General features: G+C 46.5%; 1 protein-coding gene across 2 annotated transcripts in view; it reads left to right on the forward strand.

Moving 5' to 3' along the window:
• The window catches only part of FTSJ3 (FtsJ RNA 2'-O-methyltransferase 3), a 282573-nt gene that overhangs the window by 84651 nt on the left and 171119 nt on the right, over positions 1-26803 (forward strand). For both annotated transcript variants that reach the window (XM_063958469.1, XM_063958468.1), the window contains exons 4-7: positions 7456-7502; positions 9874-9953; positions 10247-10346; positions 18126-18320. In XM_063958469.1, the coding sequence (XP_063814539.1) occupies positions 7456-7502; positions 9874-9953; positions 10247-10346; positions 18126-18320 (422 nt within the window). The remainder of the gene's footprint in view (positions 1-7455; positions 7503-9873; positions 9954-10246; positions 10347-18125; positions 18321-26803) is intronic.

A 26803-nucleotide genomic window follows, 5' to 3' on the forward strand; every position in this document is an offset into this window, starting at 1 on the left:
CTCATGAACAGGCCACCAGTTCTGCTTCTGCTAAGACCTCAGCATGACGGTGCTCACCCACCCCGAGGGGATCTCGAGGTGGGAGCTAGACTGCGTCACTTCAGCCGCGTCTGGGGTGTTTCATGCCAGGATACCTGGGTCAGTGACCTCATTTCTCAGGGCTTCAAGCTGGAGTTCGACGGGGCTCCTCCTCAACACTGTTTAAAATCAAGCTTACCAGCTTTGGAGGATACGCAAGTTACGTTGCAACAGGCTATCCAAAAGTTTGTCCAGTCCCACGTCATTGTTCCTGTACCAATACCACAACGTGGCAAGGGTTATTACTCCAACCTGTTTGTGGTACCGAAGCCGGACTGTTTGGTAAGGCCCATTTTAAATCTAAAGTCATTGAATCCTTACTTAAAGGTGTTCAAGTTCAAAATGGAATCCTTACGAGCAGTGATTGCGGGCCTGGAAGTACAGGAATTCATTGTTTCCTTGGATATCAAGGACGTCTACCTCCATATTCCGATTTGGCCGCCTCATCAGGCATACCTGAGGTTTTCCCTGCTGAACATTAATTACCAATTCCAGGCTCTGCCCTTTGGCCCGTCCACAGCTCCGAGTTTACAAAGATAATGGCGGAGATGATGTTCCAGCTCCGGGTCCAGGGGGTCAATATTGTCCCTAACCTGGACGATCTTCTGATCAAAGCAAGATCCAGGGAGCTCTTGTTGCTCCATATCGACCACACTATCCTGCTTCTGTCACACCACGGGTGGTTCCTCAACTTACAGAAGTCCCTCCTGGAGCCGACTCGACGGCTCCTGTTCCTGGGGATGTTGCTGGATACGATGGCACGGAAGGTGTTCCTATCAGAGGACAAGACAAGAACAATTCAGGTGATGGTCTGCATGGTGCTTTGGCCTACTTGAGTGTCCAGCCATCTTTGCATAAGATTATTGGGCAAGATGGTGGACCCCAGCATCCTCTACGGACTAGGAAAAAAGGATTTACCGGTAGGAATTAAAATCCTGTTATCTGCCTTGTCGGTGTGGTTTCAGAGGAAAATTGCATCTATACCTGACATTCATACATTCACTCAGGGTGTACTGCGGATTCAGCCTTCCCATGTCCCTCCTGTGTCTCCATGGGGTCTGTCTGTTGTACTAAATGCCCTGCAAGAGTCTCCATTTGATCCTCTTGAATCGGTGGACCTTAAATGGCTCACTGCCAAGGTCCTGTTCTTACTGGCTATTGACTCTGCAAGACGGGTGTCTGACTTAGGCGCCTTGTCTAGTGGTCCACCCTTTCTAATATTTCACAGTGACCGGGCTGTTCTACAAACTCGACCTGGTTATTTACCTAAGGTGGTGTCATATTTTTTTCACCTTAACCAAGAGATTGTGGTTCCGGCCTTTTATCTAGAACGTTCTTTGGATGTGGTTAGAGCTCTCCGTATCTATGTTGAGAGGACTGCCTCTATCAGATACCGTTTTTGTCCTGTTTGGTCTCCACAAAAGTGGCTTGCCTGCAAATAATCAAACCTTGGCCAGATGGATTACAATGGTCAATGCACAAGCTTATTCGCAGCCTGGACTCCCAGCTCCTGCTGCTATTAATGCCCATTCTACACGGTCTGTTGGACCTTCTTGGGCGGCCCGCTGTGGCGCGTCTGCAGAACAATTGTGCAAGTCGGCTAGGTGGTTCTCAGTGAACACGTTTCTTAGGTTCTATGCCTTTGATACCTTCGCCTCCCAGGAAGCTTCCTTTGGACGCCGGATTCTAACATCCGCTAAGTCGTGTCCCCTCCCTTGAGGAACTGCTTTAGGACATCCCTGATGTTTTCCCTGTGGAAACCAATGTAACCTGCTGCAGAAAAGGAGTGGTATGGTAGACTTACCAAGGTTAACATTCTTTCTGTGAGGCACATTGGGTTCCACAGGGCGCCCACCCTGACGCACCTAGCTTCTATGGGTTTGTATGGCATTAGCCGCTGGTACCTTCTCCTGTCGTTAGAATGTGGTTCTATGTGACTAACATCTGACTTCTCTCTTGCCTACTCCTGCATTGGACTGGTTAACAAAACTGAGCTCTCATTGCCTGGAGTCGGGGTTATAGAGGAGGCCCCAGTGCATCCTGGGACAGCTAAAGCTTTAGCCTGTTGGTGCCTCTGGATCAAGATCCCCTCTACACCCCGATGTTTTCCCTGTGCAACCCAATGTACCTTGCAGAAAGAGTGTTAACCATGGTTAGTCTACCATAGCTCTCCTTTTATTTTTTTTTATTTAAAAAAATACTGGTCTGGTTAGGCCCAGAAACGAACCCCTAGAACAGCGGTTCCCTATCTGTGGTACGCATACCCATGGGGGTCGGGGGTACTTTAAAACAATGCCAGTAATGGCAGAAGAAGCCTCTCTTCAGCGTCCCTCCAGCACATGCGCTGTCGCTCTTGGAGGATGCCGGGTCACGCAGCCGCGGATGGAGGAAGGAGTCGGCCCGCAAATGAACTCGTGGAACGCGGAAGAATAGCTGTAACATTTTACTTTTCCAAAATACAAATAATTTAACTTTCTCCTGCTGTCCTAAATTGTCCCCTAATATTCTGCTGCTGTAAGTGAGGTGGTGATTACCCCACATTGCTCTCGGGTGCACTTTAATGCAATCAAGAGAAAACCTTCTAAGGAAGGTGGTCAAGTCTGGAATCCAGTCTTCCGATAAACATTCTGGAATTAAGAGCCGTGTACCACGGTCTTCTCCAAGCGGCCCATCTTCTGCGAGATCGGGCCATTCTGGTTCAGTTGGACAATGTGACGGCAGTGTCCTACATAACCAACTTGGAAGTGGACTTCCTCAGCAGACACAATCTCCATCCAGAAGAATGAGGCCTCCACCCAGAGGTGTTTGCAGTGGTGACAAGTCAATGGGGTGTACCTCAGATAGAAATGATGGCCTCCCGCCTCAACAAGAAGCTTCGGAGGTACTGCTTCAGGTCGGGGGACCCAAAAGGCAGTGGCGGTGGACGCCCTAGAAACTCTGTGGGTGTTCCAATCAGTGCATGTGTTCCCTCCACTTCTGCTCATCTCAAGGACTCTCAAACTAATAAAAAGAACAGGAGTTCAGGCGATCCTCATTGCTCCGGACTGGCCAAGACTGGCTTGGTACGCGGATCTTCTGGAATTAATGCTGGAGGATCCGAGGCCATTTCCACTTCGCGAGGACCTTCTACAACAGGGGTTGTTCGCATATCAAGACTTACCGCGGCTACGTTTGACGGCATGGAGGTTGAACGCCAGGTCTTAGCTCAAAAGGGCATTTCCGAAAAAGGCCATCCTGATACTCTGATACAGACAGGGAAGGGAGCAACGTCTAAACATTACCATCGGAGTTGGAAAAAGTATGTATCTTGGTGTGAATCCAAGTAGTTTCCTATGGTGGCGTTTCAACTGGGACGGTTTCTCCTTCTGCAAGCAGGTGTGGATGTGGGCCTACGCTTAGGCTCCATAAAGGTCCAGCTTTCGGCCTTGTCCATTTTCTTCCAGAAACAATTGACTGCCGTCCCTGAGTTTCAGACATTCTTGAAAGGGGTTCTGCACATCCAACCACCCTTTGTGCTTCCTACAGCACCTTGGGATCTTAATGTGGTGCTGCAGTTCCAGCAATCGGATTGGTTTAAGCCTTTACAGGAGGTGGACGTCAAGTTTCTTACTTGGAAGGCAGTCACACTGTTGGCTTTGGCATCTGCTAGACGTGTGTCCGAATTGGGGTGGTTGTCAGGCAACAGCCGTTATTTGATTTTCAATGAGGGATAGAGCTGAGCTCAGAACGCGTCAGCAATTTCTTCCTAAGGTTGTGTCGGCTTTTCATATCAACCAACCTATTGTGGTGCCAGTGGCTACTGACTTCTCAATTACCTCAAAGTCCTTGGATGTTGTGAGGGCTTTGAAAATCTATGTGAAGAGAACTTCTCGTCACAGGAAGTCTGACGCTCCGTTCGTCCTTTCTGATCCTAACAAGGCTGGATGTCCTGCTTCTAAGTAGACAATTTCTCGCTGGATCAGGTTTACTATCCAGCATGCTTTTTTTTATGGCAGGTTTGCAGTGTCCAAAATCTGTTAAGGCCCACTCTACTCGTAAGGTGGGTTCTTCCTGGGTGGCTGCCCAGGGTATCTCGGCTTTACAGCTTTGCTGAGCAGCTACTTGGTCAGGGTCGAACACGTTTGCTGAGTTCTACAAGTTCGATACTTTGGCCTCTGAGGACCTAAAGTTTGGTCAGTCTGTTCTGCAGGAACCTCAGCACTCTCCTTCCCATGCTGGGAGCTTTGGTACATCCCCATGGTACTAAACAGAACCCCAGCATCCTCTAGGACGTAAGATAAAATAGGATTTTAATTACCTACCGGTAAATCCTTTTCTCGTAGTCCGTAGAGGATGCTGGGCGCCCGCCCAGTGCTTCATATTCCTGCATTGTTAGTTGGTTCAGTATTGTTTCAGTCGTTGCTGAATTGTTCCAAGTTGGTTAGCTTGGCTTTCCATTTTTGTTATGTGTGAGCTGTTGTGAATCTCACCACTATCTGTGTATTTCCTTCTCTCAAAGCATGTCTGTCTTCCTGGGCACATTTTCTAAACTGGATCTGGTAGGAGGGGCATAGAGGGAGGAGCCAGCCCACACTAAAAAACTCTTAAAGTGCCAGTGGCTCCCAAAGGACCAATCTACCCCATGGTACTAAATGGGACCCCAGCATCCTCTACGGACTACGAGAAAAGGATTTTCCGGTAGGTAATTAAAATCCTATTTTCACTAACCTAAGAATATTACTACCTAACAAAAGCAAACTTTTCTGTCGTGGACGGATGGGGGGAGGGGTGGATTTATGAGACGAGGGGATACTCATGAATGTAGAGTCTAATCAAGGGTTACGGGAGAGAAAAAAGGTTGAGAACTGCTGCCTTAGAACATAACAGACAAACGAATACAAAAAGAACAGAAAGGTCTTGCAAATTGCATTTGACAATACACACAGGTTGAGTATCCCAAATCCAAATATTCCGAAATACAGAATTTTTAGAGTGAGACTGAGATAGTGAAACCTTTGTTTTCTGATGGCTCAATGTACACACTCTTTGTTTAATGCACAAAGTTATTAAAATATTGGCTAAGATGACCTTCAGGCTGTGTGTATAAGGTGTATATGTAACATAAATGCATTCTGTGCTTAGATTTAGGTCCCATCACCATAATATCTCGTTATGGTATGCAATTATTCCAAAATACAGAAAAATCCCATATCCAAAATACCTCTGGTCCCAAGCATTTTGGATAAGGGATACTCAACCTGTATTTATTAATAATAAGCAAAGTGATCGGCCTGGTCTGCCTAGGGACCTGCAACCCAAGCAGTAAATCGGTATATTGTATTATGCCTGAGGGTAACAGGTACTGTACACCCCCCTCAGCCCCCTCTCTCCATATCATATGTACTGTATGCTTTTGTGCATGGGGATAACTAACCAGGGAGGATTTAATGTTATTTAATTAAAAAAGAACAGTGCAATGACATTATTAATAAAGGAGATGAGCATTCAGGGGAATTAACCAGAAATTTTATATTTTTCCTGCAAATCACATAAGGAGACTTTTTTCCCCCAAACCTACCCACCTATGGAAGTCCGGGCCATGTACGGCCATCCATGACCTATATGTGCAGAGCTTGCACTTTGCACTTCTCTCTTTAATAAAGAGAGTCATGTCCATGTGGTTATAGTATTTATAGTGATCTCAGTATTATTACAGGCCCCTGCTGTCTGAGTCACAATAGCTTGAAAACTGTAGGCCTGTAGGCAAGCAATTATCTAGAGCCTGGCATTGTCACATCAGATATTACCCCACCAGCCTTGGATTTACCTGATCCGGTCGCACCTGATGTGACTGTGCTAGATAACCAACAAGCGAATGCTGGAAGGTAATTTTCTGTGAATCGCCGAGCTTAGCTCACCTGGCTGGCCCCTCTTCCATGGTATTCCATGGTGCGCTGAACTTGGTGGCTAACAGAATCACGCACCCCTGGATGTAGAAAGATAATCTTACTGCAGGCCAATCTCAGGGTACTTGGGGCTGCTGTGGATTTCCCATTTGTGCTGCTGAAGGAGAATGTGAAGGTTCATGTTTTACTCCTAATAGTTTTTAAATTTCCTTGAGTCATACCGGACGGGAGCTTTGCATTACAATGGCGTGCAGGGGGTTGGTTAGTTTCTTGGTCCTAGGTGAAGTCCTCTGTTTCGTCTGCTGTGTAAACGTTGATTTACATACAGGAAAAAAAGCAACACTTTAAAAAGACATTTAATACACTTTAAATGGAGCCGCTGCGGCCGCTGTACTCAATCCTTAGCCTACGTACTTTTTACACCATTAGCGTACAGAGCCCCGTACTGTGTACGTACTTTGCGTACTAACGCTGCGCTGGCCGTACAAAGTACACTCAGTGCGTACACACCCAAAGATACTCCGTGAGCCCTTAGCATCTACACATGTGACTGTGATACACTTATAACCTTAACAGGGAAAGGAGACACGACACCAGATTGTATTTAAAATGCCGGGTTCCGACACCAATATATAATTACTGAAAGGGGGTTACAATAACAATACAATACAATAGAATAATGGCTACAGTCAATGGTACATACGTTTTAGTTTCGCCTGCACTTCCCGTCCCGGTCCTCAGTCATCAGGGTAGATGACCTTCAGAGTCTGTGTCTGGCCGGGCATGCAGCTGGCTTTTTATACAATAGTCCAAAACCTAACACAATGGAAACTGTAATCTCTATGTCCATTGGACACAGGGATGGTCATTTACAGTACAGGAGAGGTCATAGGTCTGTTTGAATAGGTGGGCGATGTCTGTTCCAGGTGCACTTGCAGGTGGTCTCCTCTCGGTTCCCGCCGCATACCAAATGTACAGTAAATACAGTTAATATTTATATTCTGCTCCTGCACATAACTATTTGCAGGAACGTGCGATCTTCTGCAAACCAACACCGGAATATTGCCCTTAGTAAACCCTACAACTGGATACCAACACCACCTTATAACCTAGTTCTGTCCCCTCCTATCCTGTAAAGGTGAATCCCTTTGTTCTGATACCATTTAAACTAGTGTAACTTGCTGGTGTAGTGCAGGGAGACTGTGTACATTGTGCACTATTTGGATTAAATATGTAATGTGTTTTTATGGCTTTTCCATGTGATCACAAACTCTACCGTAATTACCCTTACCACGCGCTAATGCGCAGGACCGCGGTAGCGACCATACGCGAATTGTGAATATGTGCACGCACGGCAGAACAAGTACGCGCACGGAGGCCATCTGTGTGGAGTTTGTACGTGATGTGTGTACTGCAATATTTTTTGACTTTGACAGCTGTGTTGGAAAACAGAATCATGGAAAACTCCCTTATTCTTTCCTTTATATTTCAGGCTCCAGGTTTCCTCAAAGTTTATGCCGGTTTCCAGTCTTATAATTGGTGAGTGGAATTATGGAGCAGAGGTGTCGGGTTCCTTAAGAGGCAGTGTTAACTCTAGTGATGCCAAATTAATAATAATAATAATTTTATTATATAGCGCTCTTTCTCCAACAGGACGCAAGACGCTTTACAGATATCAAAAACAATGCACATAATACAGAGGATCTGAGTAATACAGCAATACCGACATAAAAGAAAACCTTAAGCACACACAAGCATAATGCAGGATTGGTGCAGGCATTTTGGGTAATAACTTCCAAGGGTTGTGTATTCCACCCTCATAAGGTACCAGGTGCGGCAGCCATCTTGGGCGCACAGCGTAGGATTACCCAGGGTGGAATAGTCTACCCCTAGAAGAGATGACACAAAATGGGGGTGATTTCATAGTCCTACAGTTCAGAGTAGGGTTCCATAAAAACCATTAGCCTATGTATTTTCATCCCATCCACAAGTATACCATATGGGTCAGCCATGTTGGGCGCACTTTGAAGGTTACACTGTGGTAGCTGCGCCATACAAGGGCCAAGTTCATATATGGGAAAACTAACGCTTTTGTAGTAGTATGATGTACCCTGTATGTAGGGTGCAATGGCAGGGTGTGCAATCAGTGGAGGTAAACATTACAGGAAAAAGAATGAATTTGTGTACACAGGTGCGCTATCAACAGCTGCTGCTATTGGGGTGGTCAAATTCCCCTAAAATTAATGAAAAAAATAAATAAATAAAGAGGTATACCAGCGCTGACTGTTTATGCTAATAAACACAATTAGGCTTGTATTAATAGACAATTATTTAATATATAGTAAACCACTATAATAAAAACATTATAATCACATATATTGTAAAATGACAATAATATTAAAAGCCACTGTTAGCAATTATTTCCATTAGGGTTTTGAATAGAGACCCACACTTGTGTAAAGATGAATAGAACCTTTGTTCTTTTTACCAGTATAGTTGATGGAGATATGCAGTCCCTTATTCTCATCAGCTGGAGTGTCCTTTTAATGCTGAGATTATTGAACTTCTGGAACACCAGGGTTTTTATGGAGATAGCACTCTCCTGGAAAATCAGCTGGATTGTCCTTTAATGCTGATGTTGTTCCAAACAGTTACAGGGTAGACCACAATGAGGCAAATCTGGTGGAGATAACACTCTTCTGTTAAGTCAGCTAGGATGTCCTTTGAATGCTGATGTGTCCAGATGTTGCAGATTGGTAAAGTTGGTCTTCAATGATATCCTGATACACAGGGTGGCTTGGAAGTATTTTGCAGACAGTAGTGGCGTCAGTAGCGTGCAGACTCAACGCGTTTCGCTGGTAAGTAGTGTGTGTCCAGCCTGTAACTGTTTGGAACAACATCAGCATTTCCAGTTGAGTGCTATATCCATAAGACCCTGGTGTTCCAGAAGTCCAATACTCTCAGCATTAAAAGGACACTCCAGCTGATCAGAATAAAGGACTGCATATCTCCATCAACTATACTGGTAAAAAGAACACAGGTTCTATTCATCTTTACCCAAGTGTGGGTCTCTATTCAAAACCCTAATGGAAGTAATTGCTAACAGTGGCTTTTAATATTATTGTCATTTTACAATTTATGTGATTATAATGTTTTTATTATAGTGGTTTACTATACAGGTTGAGTATCCCATATCCAAATATTCCGAAATACGGAATATTCCGAAATACGGAATATTCCGAAATACGGACTTTTTTGAGTGAGAGAGTGAAACCTTTGTTTTCTGATGGCTCAATGTACACAAATTTTGTTTAATACACAAAGTTATTAAAAATATTGTATTAAATGACCTTCAGGCTGTGTGTATAAGGTGTATATGAAACATAAATGAATTGTGTGAATGTAAACACACTTTGTTTAATGCACAAAGTTTAAAAAAAATATTGGCTAAAATTGGCTAAAATGACCTTCAGGCTGTGTGTATAAGATGTATATGTAACATAAATGCATTCTGTGCTTAGACTTAGGTCCCATCACCTTGATATCTCATTATGGTATGCAATTATTCCAAAATACAGAAAAATCCAATATCCAAAATACCTCTGGTCCCAAGCATTTTGGATAAGGGATACTCAACCTGTATATTAAATAATTGTCTATTAATACAAGCCTAATTGTGTTTATTAGCATAAACAGTCAGCGCTGGTATACCTCTTTATTTATTACAGGAAAAAGACAGTGTGGTTGAAGAAAAAAAAACAGTGGGGGAATAAACAATAGCAGATAACTAGTGGCAGAAGTAAAATTGGGATAACATTATTTTGATAAGATCATAGTACGGGTGGGTAGGAGAATGTGGGGGGCATACTCAGAAGCAATTAATGTTATGATTTCATTTTTTCTCTCTCAGGGATTGATCTGGTGCCTATTAAACCAATTCCCAATGTTGTGACCTTACAGGAGGATATAACCAGTGATTCCTGTAGACAGGTGATTACATTTTACAATTTTCTAAGACTTCAGTAAAAAAAACCCAGAATTTGAGCAGTAGTAACACAGATCACTATGGCAGTCCTGCCACAATTTGTGACTTAATTTCTTAGTTTCACGTTACTTGTTACTGATGGTTACTGGTTACCGATGATGTCACATAAGATCTGATCTATTAAGCCATATTGTATTTAATCACATTAATATATGCCAACTCCACTCCTTGTGTTTTGTACCAGACCTGTGTGACCATGTTTTCTGTCTATGGTCATTTTCTTGTTTTACCTTAATAGGCATTGAAGAAGCAGCTGCAGACATGGAAAGCAGATGTGGTACTGAATGACGGAGCACCAAATGTGGGTGCCAACTGGGCACATGATGCATTCTCACAAGGTTGTACTCGCGTCTAATATAAACAATTGCTATATTCAATCCTGCAAAACTTATGTCACATAACTGTTCTCTCTTCCATCTGTATTTCTAAAACAGTATATTGATTTTTATATCTTTCTGCAGCGGGGTACACTGGTATTCCACAGGGAATAACATCGGGGTGTAGAGTTGGATCTTGATCTGAGGCACCAACAGGCTAAAGCTTTGACTGTTCCCAGGATGCACTGCACTGCCTCCTGTATAGCCCCGCCTCCAGGCACTGGAGCTCAGTTTGTAAGTTGTAAGGCAGCTAACAGGTGGGGCTGCCCTAGACAGACCTGATAAGAGCTTTTCTCTTACGTCCTAGAGCAGTGATGGCTAACCTTGACACTCCAGCTGTTGTTGAACTACACATCCCAGCATGCCCTGCTACAGTTTTGCTATTTGGCCATGTTAAAACTGATGCAGGGCATGCTGGGATGTGTTGTTCAACAACAGCTGGAGTGTCAAGGTTAGCCATCACTGTCCTAGAGGATGCTGGGGTCCATATTAGTACCATGGGGTATAGACAGGTCCACCAGGAGCCATGGGTACTTTAAGAGTTTGATAGTGTGGGCTGGCTCCTCCCTCTATGCCCCTCCTACCAGACCCAGTTTAGAAAATGTGGGTCCGGAGGAGTCGGTCACAGCTAGGGGAGCTCCTAGAGGTTCTTTGGTTTTATTGTTTTTCTAAGAGTAATTAGGCACAGGGAGGCTGCTGGCAACAGCCTCCCTGCTTCTTGGGACTTAGGGGGGGGGGGAGTAATGTCCAACCCTCCAAGGTTAATGACCACTAACTCTGCTGACAGGACACTGAGCTCCTGAGGGTGATTATCGTTAGCCCCAGAGGCGACCGCTCACTCCCGCAGCATGCTGCCTACCCCCTAACAGTGCCAGAAGATCGTGGTGGTGAGTGTGTCACCGGCGAACCGACTAGCGGGGAACAGGTGTGCATGGCGGCAATAGGTTGGGAGCACAGTACTAACACTGTGCTCCGGACGGCTCAGTGGTAGAACAGGTGCGGCGCTGTGAGGGACGCCCTGGGCTAGCGCTATACCCTAAAAAACTGGTCACTCAGGCTTCGGTAACGCTGCTAGCAACAGTTCCTCAGGCCAGTATAAAGATTCAAAGTGCGGGAAGACGTGCCATATTTGGGAGCGGAACTTCTCCTCAGAGCGGACCCAGCAACTCACCAGCGCCATTTTCTCCTTGCAGATTCATACCAGAGACGCTGACAGGGAGCGCTGCCCCTCCAAACTACTAAACTACTCCAGCTATCCTGTGCGGTACCAGGGGGTTGTAGAAGTCTGGGAGACTGTGATTTACTGTGTAGTCTATTAATGGTACACAGTCAGCACCAGGCAGTTAGTCTATAACTGTCTACTGGGGCGCTGTGTGTGCTTGCTCCAAACTGTGTTTCTCTAAAGGTACTTGAGGGGAAACTGTGTCTGACATTTTTCAGTGTGTGTGTATGCAAAGTTCGCACATAATGTCCAGGGTCTCTGTCTTGTGTGCCAGAATATGTATCTTCTTCAGAGGAATCCATTCCATGTACTCAGGAATGTAATGTCGTGTCTCAGTCCTCTGAATCTGAGCTACATTGGCTGGCTTCCATTAAGGGAATGTTATCCCAGATAATACTAGGGTAGTCCATACTGAGACCGAAACTCTGGTTTTGAGGCAATCTATGGAGGTTTTGTCGTTTTCTGTCCCTACTACCCCCAAATCCCCTGGCATATACCCGAAAAAACGTGCCCTTGCCCAGATTATGCAAGCCGACACGGATACGACACCTAACCGTCCCTGCGTCTAAGGATTTAAAAGTGTTATTTGAAAAATCCTGGGAAAACCCGGAGAAAAGATTCCAGATCCCAAAGAGGGTTCTCATTGCTTTTCCCTTTCCTGAGGAGGATAGACAAAGATGGGAAAACCCACCTATAGTCGACGCTTCTTTATCTAGACTGTCAAAAAAGGTGGTTTTACCTGTCCATGGGTCTACTGCGTTGACAGAACCGGCTGACGGCAAGATAGAAACTACGCTCAAATCCATATACACTGCTTCAGGCGTGGCGTTAAGGCCCACTATTGCCTGTGCATGGATTTCTAAAGCCATAGTAAAGTGGTCAAGCACATTACTAGAGGACTTAGATACTATGGATAGAAGTGACTTTTAACTGTTTCTGCGTAACATACAGGATTCTGCGGACTTCATAGTGGAGGCCATGAAGGACTTGGGTAATCTGAATGCAAGGACGTCTTCCATGGCTGTCTCAGCACGCAGGGGACTCTGGCTACGCCAATGGTCTGCTGACGCGGAATCCAGGAGAAGTGTGGAGGGGTGGTCTCCAGTATGCCGACCGACGGGATCCCGGCGCACAGTATACCGGCGCCGGAATCCCGACAGCCGGCATACCGACACTTATTCTCCCTCGTGGGGGTCCACGACCCCTTGGAGGGAGAATAAAGCCACCGTGCCCATAGCGTGGCGAGCGCAGCGAGCCCGCAAGGGGCTCATTTGCGCTCGCCACCCTGTCGGTAAGCCGGCGGTCGGGCTCCCGGCGCCGGTATGCTGGTCGCCGGCATACCGCCGGCATACCATACTGAACCCGTGTGGAGAACCTACTCTACACAGGTCAGGATCTATTTGGGGAAGCACTGGATGCGTGGATCTCCACGGCAACCGCGTGTAAGTCCACATTTCTTCCCTCCCCTTTCGGACCGCAAAGGCTAAAAAGTCCAAGCCTCCTACCACTTTCTTCAGAGGTGGTCGTGTGAAATCCCAAAAACCTGCATCTGCAGGTACACAGGTACACAGGTACAGAAGCCTGCACCTGTTTCCTCAAAATCCTCGGCATGATGGTGGACCTCACAGCCTGGAGAACGGGCAGGTGGGTGCGAGACTCGGACGTTTCAGTCACGTCTGGGTGTCTTCCGGCCTGGATCACTTGGTGCAAGATATTGTGTCCCAGCGGTGCAGACTGGAATTTCAAGGACTCCTACCTCACAGATTCTCCATATGGAGCTTGCCAGCGTTTCTGTCAGAAATGGTTATCCTACAGGAAGCCATTCAAAAATTGGAAAAGTCAGATGTCATTGTTCCAGTTCTACCTCATCTGGAAAACAAGGGTTACATTTTGTGGTACCGAAACCGGATGGCTCGGCCAGACCAATTTTGAACTTGAAGTTGCTAAACCCTTATCTGAGGGAATTCAAAATGGAGTCTGAGAGCGGTGATCTCAGGTCTGGAGTAGGGAGAGTTTCTGGTATCCCTGGATATCAAGGATGCGTACCTCCACATTCCGATTTGGCCGCCGCACCAGGCTTATCTTAGATGTGCACTGTTGGACTGTCACTATCAGTTCCAAGCACTGCCATTCGGCCTCTCCACAGCACCAAGGGTTTTTACCAAGGTAATGGCAGAGATGATGATTCTCCTCCGCCGGCAGGGGGTGAATATAATTCTGTATCTGGACGATTTGCTGATAAAAGCGTCCTCCAAGGAAAGGTTATTGCAGAGCAATTACTCTCACGACTCGACTGCTCAGGGATCATGGATGGATCCTGAATCTTCCAACTTCACATTTGGAGCCGACAAGGAGATCGTCTTTCCTAGGAATGATCCTCGATACGGAAGTGCAGAGGGTATTTCTACCGGTGAAAAAAGCGTTGGTGATACAAACAATGGTCAGTGATGTCTTGAAGCCTCCCCGGGTGTCAGTTCATCATTGCATTCGCCTTCTGGGGAAGATGGTTGCCTCCTACGAGGCTCTGCAGTACAGAAGATTTCATGCACGGTCCTTCCAACTGGATCTCCTGGACAAGTGGTCCAGTTCTCACCAACACATGCACCAGAGAATACGTATATCGCCGAAAGGCAGGATTTCACTCCTGTGGTGGCTACATATGCCTCACCTTCTAGAGGGCTGTAGGTTCGGTATTCAGAACTGGATCGTTCTAACCACGGACGCAAGTCTCAAAGGTTGGGGCGCAGTCACCCAAGGGGAATCCTTCCAAGGAAGGTGGTCAAGTCTGGAGTCCATTCTTCCAATAAACATTCTGGAACTAAGGGCCGTATGCAACGGTCTTCTGCATGCGGCACATCTTTTGCAAGATCAGGCCGTTCAAGTGCAGTTGGATAATGTAACGACGGTGGCCTACATAAACCGACAGGGCGGTACGAAGAGCAGAGCGGTGATGTCAGAGGTGACAGGAATTCTCCTCTGGGCAGAAAAGCAGAAGGCGGCACTGTCGGTAATCTTCATTCCGGGTGTGGTCAACTGGGAAGTGGACTTCCTCAGCAGGCACGATCTCCATCCAGTAGAGTGGGGCCTTTATCCAGAGGTTTTCAGGGAAGTGACAAGTCTTTGGGGTGTACCTCAAATAGACATGATGGCCTCTCGTCTCAACAAGAAGCTTCGGAGGTACTGTTCCAGGTCAAGGGACCCACAAGCAGTGGCGGTGGACGCCCTGGTAACTTCGTGGGTGTTCGTCAGTGTACGTGTTCCCTCCACTTCCACTCATCCCAAGGATTCTAAAGCTCGTAAAAAGAACAGGTGTTCAGGCAATCCTCATTGCTCCGGACTGGCCAAGACGGACTTGGTGCGCAGATCTCCTGGGTCTACTGATGGAAGATCCGAGGCCTCTTGCTCTTCGAGAGGACCTTCAGCAACAGTGGCCGTTTGCTTATCAAGACTTACCGCGGCTACGTTTGACGGCATGGAGGTTGAACGCCAGATCTTAGCTCAGAAGGATATTCCGAACAAGGTTATTCCTACCCTGATACCATCAGCTTTGTTGAGCGGCTACTTGGTCTGGGACGAACACGTTTGCCAAGTTCTACAAGTTCGATACGGAGGACCTAAAGTTTGGTCAATGAGTTCTGCAGGAGCCTCCGTGCTCTCCCTCCCATTCTGGGAGCTTTGGTACATCCTAATTGTACTAATATGGACCCCAGCATCCTCTAGGAAGTAAGAGAAAATAGGATTTTAATTACCTACCGGTAAATCCTTTTCTCGTAGTCCGTAGAGGATACTGGGCGCCTGCCCAGTGCTCCGTGATCCTGCAGTGGTTACGGTTTTGTTACTTGGTTAAGTAATCTTGTTCAGCCGTTGCTGAATTTTCAAGCTGGTTAGCTTGGTTTGCCTTGTATGTGTGAGCTGGTGTGAATCTCGCCACTATCTGTATAAGTTCCTTCTCTCGAAGTTGTCCGTCTCCTCTGCACAGTTTCTAGACTGGGTCTGGTAGGAGGGGCATAGAGGGAGGAGCCAGCCCACACTATCAAACTCTTAAAGTGCTCATGGCTCCTGGTGGACCAGTCTATACCCCATGGTACTAATATGGACCCCAGCATCCTCTTAGGCTGGTGGCTTCAGGACCAACAATTGAGCAGGGGTCATCCCTTCTGGATCTCCAACTGGGTCCTCCTAACGACGGATGCCAGTCTGCGGGGTTGGGGCAAACACACTCTTCAGGGTCGGTGGACCAGGGAGGAATCTCTCCCAATAAATATTCTGGAATTGCGGGCAGTGTTCAATGCGCTGAAACTTGCCCTGCCTCTGGTACAGAACAGGCATGTTCAAATACAGTCAGACAACGCCACCACGGTGGCGTGCATAAATCATTAAGGCGGCACTCGAAGCCGCATGGCAATGATGGAAGTGTCAAAAAATCCTTCCTTCAATGGGTGGAACGCCATCTGCCAGCCATGTCGGCAGTGTTCATTCCGGGAGTCCTCAACTGGGAAGCGGACTTCCTCAGTCGTCAGGATGTACATGCCGGAGAGTGGAGTCCTCATCCGGAAGTCTTTTAACTTCTAGTGGACAAGTAGGGCCTACCAGATGTAGACCTGATGGCATCTCAACGCAGTCACAATGTTCCGGTCTTCGCAGCAAGGACAAGGGATCCTCAAGCAGCGTTCGTGGATGCACTGGCAATTCTAAGGACGATTCGGCTGCCATGCATGTTCCCTCTGGTGTCTCTTCTGCCCAGGGTGATCCGGAAGTTCAAGCAAGATGGAGGAATACTTCTTATAGTCGCTCCAGCGTGGCCCAGGCGGCATTGGTTCTCAGACCTATGGGGTGTCTTGATAGAGCGTCCTCTAATACTTCCTCAACGCCCAGAACTCCTCATTCAGGGCCCTTGTCTACCCCAACCTGGCCATACTGGCTTTGACGGCGTGGCTCTTGAAGCTTCACTCCTGAGGGCCAAAGTATTCTCTGAGGTGGTTGTTCAAACTATGTTTAAAGCCTGTAAACCGACTTTGGCTCGGATTTATTATAGGGTCTGGAATTCTTACTTCACCTGGTGTGCTAATAAGAATTACGATGCATACAAGTTCAGCACTGCCAGACTTTTGGTTTTTCTTCAACAGGCCTGGACTTAGGCCTTCATTTGGCCTCCCTCAAGGTTCATGTATCTACCTTGTGGTTTCAGAGAAAAATTGTGTCTCTTCCTGGCGTTCACTCTGGATGTTTTACGGATTCAGCCTCCCTATGTCCCTCCTGTGGCTCCACGGGATCGGTCTGTTGTTCTGAATGCCCTGCAAGAGTCTCCATTTGAACCTCTTGAGTCTGTTAACCTTAAATGCCAAATGTTTAAGGTTGTTTTTCTGTTGGCTATTGCCTCTGCTAGGAGGGTGTCAGAATTAGGTGCTTTGTCCTGTCCTGTCCACCCTTTCTGATTTATCACTGTGACCGTGCAGTTCTTAGAACTCGCCCTGGTTATCTACGTATGGTGGTGTCCTCTTTCCACCTTAATCAAGAGATTGTGGTTCTGTCCTTTATCTCTCCTGGTTTGTCATCCAAAGAGCTGTCTTTGGATGTGGTACAGGCTCTCCTTATATGTGGAGAGGACTGCCTCCATCAGGTGGTCAGATTCTCTTTTTGTCCTTTATGGTTTTCACAAACGTGGCTGTCCTGCGAATAAGCAAACTATGGCCAGATGGATTAGAATGGTAATTTCACAAGCTTATGCACAGGCTGGGCTCCCAGCTCATGCTGCTATTAAGGCCCATTCTACTGTTTGTTGGACCTTCTTGGGCGGCCTGCCGTGGCGCGTCCCCAGAACAATTGTGCAAGGCGGCTATGTGGTCCTTAGTGAACACGTTCATCAGGTTCTATGCCTTTGATACTTCCGCCTACTATGATTCTTCCTTTGGACGCCGGGTTCTTGTTCCCGCTACAGTGCGTCCCCTCCCATGAGGAACTGCTTTAGGACATCCCCAATGTTATTCCCTGTGGAATACCAGTGCACCCCGTTGCAAAAAAGGAGATTTATGGTAGACTTACCATAGTTAAATCTTTCTGCGAGGTACACTGGATTCCACTGTTCGCCCACCCTGATGCACTTAGCTTCTTTGGGTTTGTATGGCATTAGCCGCTGGTGCCTTCTCCTGTTGTGAGAATGTGGTTCTATGTAGCTAACATCTACTGTCTCATTTTACCTGCTACTGCATTGGACTGGTTAACGAAACTGAGCTCCAGTGCCTGGAGGTGGGGCTATAGAGGAGGCGGTGCATTGCATACTGGGAACAGTCAAAGCTTTAGCCTGTTGGTGCTTCGGATCAAGATCCAGCTCGACACCCCAATGTTATTCCCTGTGGAATCCAGTGTACCTCGCAGAAAGATATTAAACTATGGTAGGTCTACCATAAATCTACCTATTTTGCACGCTCTATGAAAATTTAACTCTAGTTCTATCTTTTTCTCTTTCTGTTGAGTACTCTACATCCTATTATCCTATCCTGACCTTGTCTGTATTTCAGTGAGCCTGTCTCTTATGGCGCTCCGGCTGGCCTGCGACTGTCTCTCAAGAGGAGGTTGGTTCATTACAAAGATATTCCGCTCCGCTGATTATCAATCCCTACTTTGGATCCTGAAGAATTTCTTTAAGAAGGTGAACTCCACAAAGCCCCAGGCATCTCGTAGCGAGAGTGCTGAGATCTTTGTCGTGTGTCAAGGTGAGTGGAGAATATGTTCAGTGCATGTCGTCTAGATTTATCAGTGTTATTATGGTTTAGCATGAGCTAAAACATTCACTGACGTGATGATGTATTAATGCATGTTAGCACTTCTTTCTTTATTAATATAATTTCTCTAGCATCCATAAGGGATGTTGGTGAGACTTAGTACGATGGGGTATAGATGAGGTCCAAAGGAGCCGATGCACTTTAAATTTCTTTACTGGGTGTGCTGGCTCCTCCCCTCTATGCCCCCTCCCATAGGCAGTTTAGAAAAAAGTGCCCTCAGGAGAGGATTACAAACGAATAAACAGAAAAAGACACCTGTCCTTATCTGTTATTCGTCCTGAGGAAGTCTCCGGTTGCCAAGGAGACGAAACGCGTTGACGCCCACTTTCCGAAGTTCAGCTGTTCGGCACTACCTGCTGACCTATCTTGCCAAACGGTCTCACAGCCAACGATCTTCACAGCTATATCCCATCACGGCTTGGTTACACGCCGGGCGCTCCGGCCAGCGGCTCTCGACGAGGGCGCTGACATCCGTCCAGGTGCTGTGCTGCAGACGTCGGGTTCTCTGTCTACCCGTACCGAGTGAGTGATATTGGCCGCTGCAGTGAGGTCTAACACCCGGCTTGAGGAGATTACCATTATCACAGACGTCCAGTTTTCCGCTCACCTGTACCGAGTGACTGCTACTGGCCTCCGCAGTGAGGTCTAACACCCGGTTTGAGGAGGTGGGTTCTTTGGAGATCTTCACACAGGTCAATAAGATCCATTTTTATCCGGGATTCAGCCGTGAAAAATATACGGCCTTTTCCAAACCAGCTTCAATCAGTTCAATTAACTGCATACCCATCTATGTGCACATATATTAACGGATCCTGCTTATCCATACTCACAGAAATCTGCACACGGGTAATTATACCTCAATATATACAAAAGTTCACTACTAAATAAAGCCGTGATTATTTTTACGAGACATTTATTAATCACTGGGACGCCAGTGTACTTTTCATTCATTTTTTAGTAATATAACAAAGATATCTTATCTCATTATATGCTATACTAATTGTGATTATAAATTAATTGTTGCCTAATACATGCTGCTTATTCTATATGAAATGTATACCGCTTTTTAAATATTAGATAAAGAATTTATTGTTATACCTTCACAGTTCTACTGAGTCAATTATTCTATATGACAGACTGCACACTATAGTTCAACCTAATACAGTGGTTATATAGCGCAGAGTATACTATATATTTTTTCTCAGGAGAGGATGCACATCTCTGCAGCTCCAGAGAGTTTTCTTCAGTTTCTTTTAAAGTTTTATGGTTTTCGGTATGCTGTTTGGGCAACAGCATACCTGAACCGTGGGCGTTAGGGAAAAAGGGGGGGCGGTCACCGGCATTGCGACACGCTGAAATACTGGTACAGGGTGAAGAAAAGTGTACACAATTTGTGTCCTATACAGGACAGAAATCTTTAGTGTTTCTTTTTCATCCACTAGGGGTCACTGGAGTACTCTTGGGGATATGGGCGGCTTAGCAGAAACAAAGGCACTGAATATTTAAATTTAGAACTCTCCACCCCTCCATATCCCAGAGTACCTCAGTGTACGACCTCAGTGTTTTTTCCGTGCTCAAAGCACTAACATCGGCTTGTGGGAGTTCCCACACTTTGTGGAAGATTTTTATTAATTTTACATTTTTACTTTTTATTATAACACATCCCTTCCCAGTTTATTGAAAAACATGGGTCCGGGATAGTGCCGCTGCAGCACAGCGCATGGCGTGTCGGTCCTCACAAAGAGCACCCTCACAGCCACAGGCCCACTGGCCTGCAACAACTGGACGGAACTTACATAAAGAAGCCCCGTCGCAGCCATAAAAAAGTGATCAAAGAGCTGGACGGAGCTTACAGAAAGAAGCCCCGTCACAGCCATGAAGAAGGGATCAAGCAGCTGGACGGAGCTTACACATAGAAGCCCCGTCGCAGCTACGACCAGAGAGCTCTGAGCGTAGAAGCCCGTCGCAGACCTCCTACATAAGGTATGCTGGGGAAAACGGGGCGGTCAGCGCAGGCGGCCGCCCCGCTGTGTGGGGTCCGTTAGATGTGCCCGTTCACCAGCCGCTCCGTCCAGTGCTCCGTCTGCCGCTTTGTTCTCCCAACCGAGGCGCTCCGTCTAAAACGACCAGGGCGCCGTCAGAGCTGTATAGGATGCAGCGCCCAGAGGGGAGACCCGCCGCAGCTTGGCTAGCGACAGCGGCCCGGCAACCGTCCTCCGCTACTTTGCATGTATTCGCTCCCTGCAGTGAGCGTCCCGGCTCACCGCTAACACAGGGAGTACAGAGAGGAGGAGGGACGGAGACCCGCCGCACAGAGAACAGCGGTGCTCTCACATAGAATTAATATTAGACCCGGGCAGCTTGCCTAGCAGCGCCGCGCTCCGGCCAGCCGATCTATGCTGCTCGGGGTTATGGTCCTTCGCCTCCCTGCAATAAGCTTCCCAGCTCCCCGCTGAGACACAGCGCTACAGGGAGTACAGGGAAGGGGGAGGGAGTGGGCCACCTGGCAGATTACTGCGTGGCTGCAGCTGCCAGATGCTACAAGTGTAATAGGCTGTTGAGCCTATATATATATTTATCTATAGAAGTATATGTGATTATCAGGGGCAGCAGGTATTGTAATTTCTCCTATGAGTTACAATGTAAGCATGGCATAGGGGCCATTTTTAATCATGTTTCCTGTTGCTGCCATAATTCCAGAACATTCCTACACTACATCTCTTCGCCACCGGAGGCGCAGGGGTGTTAGTGGGAAAATTTGGTTCAGGTTTCACATAGGCCCATGTAAACTGTATTTAGCCATAAATATATTTAGCCATAAATAAATATATATATATATATATTACGCACTTTAAGTCTGTCCTTTGGCTATTGTGGTGTCTGTCTGTATAAGGAGTAAGCCTCCAACACAGACTAAATATAAGGTTTACTATAATGTCGGTACATAAATCTACCGCAAATTCTGTTGGTTTGTACGTTTCCACTCCGGAAGCAGGGTCAGTCCCAGATCCTATGTTAAGCATAACGCCGCTCGACAGGAGCGGTAAGATCGGAGTCTCGAAAGTTACTCCGCCAGCTCTAACAAAGGATTCTCAGTCTTTCCAAAAGCCCAATTTCCCTTTGGGTACCAGGGTGTTAATTTATATGGTCTTATAATTTAATCTGACAATTATACAAACCTCACAGCGGTACCTACGACTGAGAAGGATACATTAGACCAGCAGTCAGATAGTGCGGGGTTTTGACAACCATACATTACTAATAACAGTGAGTCAGTGTCTCAAATTCACAGAGATTAGGTAGACTCTAACATCTAATCTGTCGATTTTCATAAACAACAGATTTTCAATGAGTTATTATTTAAAATATCTGACTAACAGTTAACTCTATTTACCCGTTTCCACATCTAAATGGGACAATACGTCATTGGTGAATTCGTCTGTGACAAACATTATAAACAGGATACATTTGGGTCACTAGACACTATATGTATGGAAACAATGACGATCACTGTTAATAAAAAGCTGCAGAGTATCTCTGTAAAGCTTCTGCTAACACGATTCTCGCGTTTCATCGTCGCTAGTTTCACCAAAACAAGGCCAGAACTTGTTTGGTCCTAAATTTGATAGTCAGACAAAATACTTTGGCCGACGTTTAATCCCTTTAGACTTCAGTCTTTTCAAGGCTGTGGTACAAAAACAGTCATGACTTGTAATGCCATAGTGCTAAAGTCAACAAGCCAGTGGCTTAACGGCCTCTCAGGCCATCTAGAATTTCCAATTGTGGAAGCGCGCATTTACACGTAACATTTGCCGGGTTTCCAAACATCCACTCATGGATGTATCAGCTATTTACATCTGCTGGTTTCAGCTGTTTTTATTTCCACACCTGGTACACCAACAGAGTCAGGGTTACTTATTCCCCTCTGTTTGGGGTAGCGAAGCCGGAGGGCTCCGTCGCAGTCTCAATCAGCAAGTCACTTACTACAGTTGGAAATGGATTTACTGCAGTTAGTACTTGCATATTTGAAGCCACAAGATTGCATAATTGCGCTTGATCTTTACAATGCGTATTTACCCATTCTGGTTTGGTCACCGCATCACAGGTTCTTGCGTTTTGCAATACCCCACAACCATTAACCATTTCAGGTTCTACCGTTTGGCCTCTTGTCAGCGCCTCGGGTATTCACCAAGGTGATGTTGGTGGCAATAGCTCATTTCAGAGCCCTAGCGGTGACAATCGTTACATATTTAGACAATCTGCTCATAAGAACTCTGTCTCAACAGAAGTTCATCTTACTTGCGCTGCTAACGTACACCACGGTAGCAGGTCAAGTTCGAAAACAATCGCATCTAATTCCGTCTGAACGACTTCAGTTCCTAGGTAAGATTATAAATACGGTAAATCAAAGATATTTACCTACTACACCAGAAAGAAAATATACCATCTAGTACAATTAGTGCAAAAGCCACGCACACTAGCGGTACATTGGTGTATTCGCCTATTAGGAACAATGATGTGTTTTCAAAGCGCGTTAGTTCGCCGGCTTTCAGGGCGAGGGTGTATATACTCTGGACGAGAGTCTCAGAGGTTGAGGAGTTGTAGTTAAAAAAATCAGCGACAGGGGTTCTAAAACGGATCACGACAGATTGCTGTCTATAAATGTCCTGGAACTCCGTGCAATTTACAATGCACTACATGCTTCGCTTTCAGTCTGTCCAAGTGCAGTCAGACAACGCAACGGCAGTTGCATACACAACAACCACGGAGGACCGAGAAGCCGCATGGCAATGCGGCAGGTAGCTCGAATCCTCAATTGCCCAGAACACCATTAGGTGATGTTGTCTACGGGGTTCATTCCGGGAGTGGACATCTGTTAGACAGATGATCTCAACCGTCGGTATTTTTATCCATAAAACTTGGCATTTAATCCACAGGTGTTTCATATGTGAATCCACAAGTGGGGTTACCCTCAGGTATACATGATGGCATCTCGCCACAATTACAAACGCTCAGTATGTGTACAGAACGACAGATCACAAGAGCAGTGGCAGTGGAGGTTCTCACATTCGTGTGGTCATACAGCTTCGTGTATCTGGCTCCACCATTTTCCGCTGCTCTCTTTCTCTCTCTCCGTTGCTAAAACGGATCATAAGACAGTTCGTCACAGTCATACTAGTGATATCTCATGGGTTTCGGAGAGCTTGCTTCTCGAGGCTCCAAGGAATACTTGCACACGATCTTGGCCCCCTCATAATACGTCCAACCTGTTACAACAGGGACCGTTCGTTTACCCCTATTCACATATGTACCGCGGCTGCGGTTGACGGGGTGGGGGTTCAGACCGCCCTCTTAAGAAAATACATAGGGCATTACAGTATCGGTTATACCAACCATGTTACGAGCTAGGAAGCCGCTTACGGCAGCTCATTATTACAAAATTTGGTGTGCCTATATAGGTGGGTGTGAAGCTCAGAAGTTTCCGACATCACCTTTCAAGTTGCCCGTATTCTGTTATTTACAGACGGGGTGGGATGGAGAACTGCGTTTATCTGCACTGAGGGTGCAGGTATCTGTGTGGTCAATTTATTTTCGCAGACGTTTGAATCTATTGCGTCGGTACACACCTTTTTTACAAGGTGTCATCAAAGTGCAGCCTCCATTTATCCCACCTACAGCGCCATGCGACTTGAAGCTGGGTTCAGATTTCTTACAGTTTTCATATTTTTGAACCCTTACAACAAATGGGGATTAAGTTTCTCAATTGGAAAACGTTTTTCTTCTAGCCGTAGCTTCGGCAAGGGGTTTGGTTTTCATATTTGGGTGCCTTGTATTTCAAGCCACCGTATTTGAGTTTTCTCATAACAAAGCAGAACTTCGGACTAATTCCGATTTCTTATTCTTCACATCAATAAACCAATAGTGGTTCCTGTGTTGACAGCACATTCTAGAATTCAGAATGTGGTACACGCGTTACGCGTCTATATGTCCCGAACGTCTACAGTACGTAATACGTATACGTTGTTTGTTATCTATGATGCTGCCAACTGGAGTTAGCCAGTTTCTCAGCAGACATTATCCAGTTGGATAAAAATGACTACAAGTCAGGCTTACTTTAAGGCTAGGTTACAGTCGCCTATGTCAGTAATAGCTCATCCCACAGGTTCTGTGGAAATGTCATGACCAGCTGGTCGTGGAGCGTCTACGACGCGGCTACATAGCCTTCAGTGCACACGTTTGTGCGCATTTACACGTTATGAGACAGTTGCGGCATCAGCATCTAGCTTTGGCCGTCTACTGTTACAGGTGTCAAACAGCTCTCCCGCCCACGAGGGAAGCTTTGGTACGTCCCAAGAGTACTCCAGTGAGCCCTAGTGGATGAAAAAGAAAATAGGATTTTGGTACTTACCAGGTAAATCCTTTTCTTTGAATCCATAGGGGGCACTGGACGCCCACCCAGAGCAGTTTTACCTGGGTTGTTTTAAGCTCAGAGGAGCTTATGGTAACACATTTTACCAGGGTTGTATTAGGCTCAGAGGAGCTTATGGTAACAAATTTTCACCGATTGGTTCAAATTATAAAGGTCTATCGGTTATGGTGTCAACTGTTTAGTTGACAGTAACGTTATGGGTCAACTTTGTTGTTGTCCGTTATGTGATAGGAATTCTCCATTGTCAACCTCTCTATAGTTCTTGTTCGCTCAGTAAAAAACACTGAGGTCGTACACTGAGGTACTCTGGGATATGGAGGGGTGGAGAGTTCTAAATTTAAATATTCAGTGCCTTTGTTTCTGCTAAGCCGCCCATATCCCCAAGAGTACTCCAGTGCCCCCTATGGATTCAAAGAAAAGGATTTACCTGGTAAGTACCAAAATCCTATTTTCACTGTGCTATAGTAAGCTGACAGCCTCACTGGGACTGTATAGCTGGGGTGTGCTGGTCTTCTCTCTCTGTGTCTCTCACATACTGAAAGGGCAGGCTTGGTAAGTATTACTGTCTATGTGTATGTCATTGTGATTACTGTGAACATGGGTAAACACAAACTATGCAGTGTATGCCGCACCAGATTCTCTCTCATCATCTGATTCGGTTTCATGTGAACAATGCAACCTATCTTCACAGCTCCGTGGGGGAGAGGGACCAGAGCCATCCTGTTTAGGGGCTCTAAAGACTATGATGTCTATGTCATCACAACTTACTGCTAATATTGAGAAAACTCTGCTACTACAACAGGCTGTTGCAGACTTAGCTGCTAGGGCAGATGTTAAACAGCCTCCCTCCCTAACTCAGGACCACAAAAGCGTGGTTTCCTGCTCTGCTCTCTGATTCAGAGGAGAGGAAATAAGGGAAGATGGAGATTACTTGGATTCCACTTCTGCTCAGGGTATTGAACCCCTTGTTCTGGCTATATGGGACGTGTTAATGCTCCCTCTAGAGCACGCTGCTTCACAGCAGTCTTTTTTTTTCTTTACTGATGTCACTTTCCCTGATTCTGCAGAGTTTGATGACCTTTGTCTTATGTCCTAAAGGATGCTGGGGTCCATATTAGTACCATGTGGTATAGACGGGTTCACCAGGAGCCATTGGCACTTTAAGAGTTTGAGAGTGTTGGCTGGCTCCTCCCTCTATGCCCCTCCTACCAGACTCAGTTTTGAAAATGTGCCTGGAGGAGCCGGTCACAGCTAGGGGAGCTCTACAGAGCTTTCTTAGTAAAAGTTTTCCTTAGAGTTTTTATTTTACAGGGAGGCTGCTGGCAACAGCCTCCCTGCATCGAGGGACTGAGGGGGGGAGCAGTATCCACCCTGCTGGGTCTGAGCCACTGTCTCCGCTGACTGGACACTGAGCTCCAGAGGGGATAGAGCGCTCCCCGCCACAGGGGAACGCTCACCCCAGCAGCATGCCGCCACCCCCTTGCAGAGCTGAAGTGTGGCGAGTGAGTCACCGTCCCCCCTAACAAGCGGGGGTGTCTGTGTGAAGATGGCGGCTACAGGGTAGGAGCGCAGTATTAACTGCGCTTCCGGACGGCTCAGCGGTACCTAGGTGTGGCACTGTGAGGGGTGCCCTGAGCCAGCGCCTGACCCTACACGGACCAATCCAGCCTGTCGGGGTCTGCGGATCTCAGCTAACACACAAAAACCTCTGCCAGTATAATCTATGAAGAGCGGGAAGACAGTGCCATTAAGGGGGCGGAGCTTCTCCTCAGGGTGGACCCAGCAACGTTTCAGCGCCATTTTCCTGCCTGCAGTCGGATGCAAGTGGAAGATCAGTCCCTCCAGTGCAACTCCAGCTATCTGTACGGTACCTGGGGGTTGTAGAAGGGAGGGGAGGCTGTGTAAAGACTGTGTTACCTATTAAGGGATACAGTCAGCGCGGGGTTAGGGTCTCCATATACCTATAATAGCGCTGTGTGTGGGT

Source organism: Pseudophryne corroboree, chromosome 3, assembly GCF_028390025.1.
Source record: "Pseudophryne corroboree isolate aPseCor3 chromosome 3, aPseCor3.hap2, whole genome shotgun sequence".
Lineage (NCBI taxonomy): Eukaryota > Metazoa > Chordata > Amphibia > Anura > Myobatrachidae > Pseudophryne > Pseudophryne corroboree.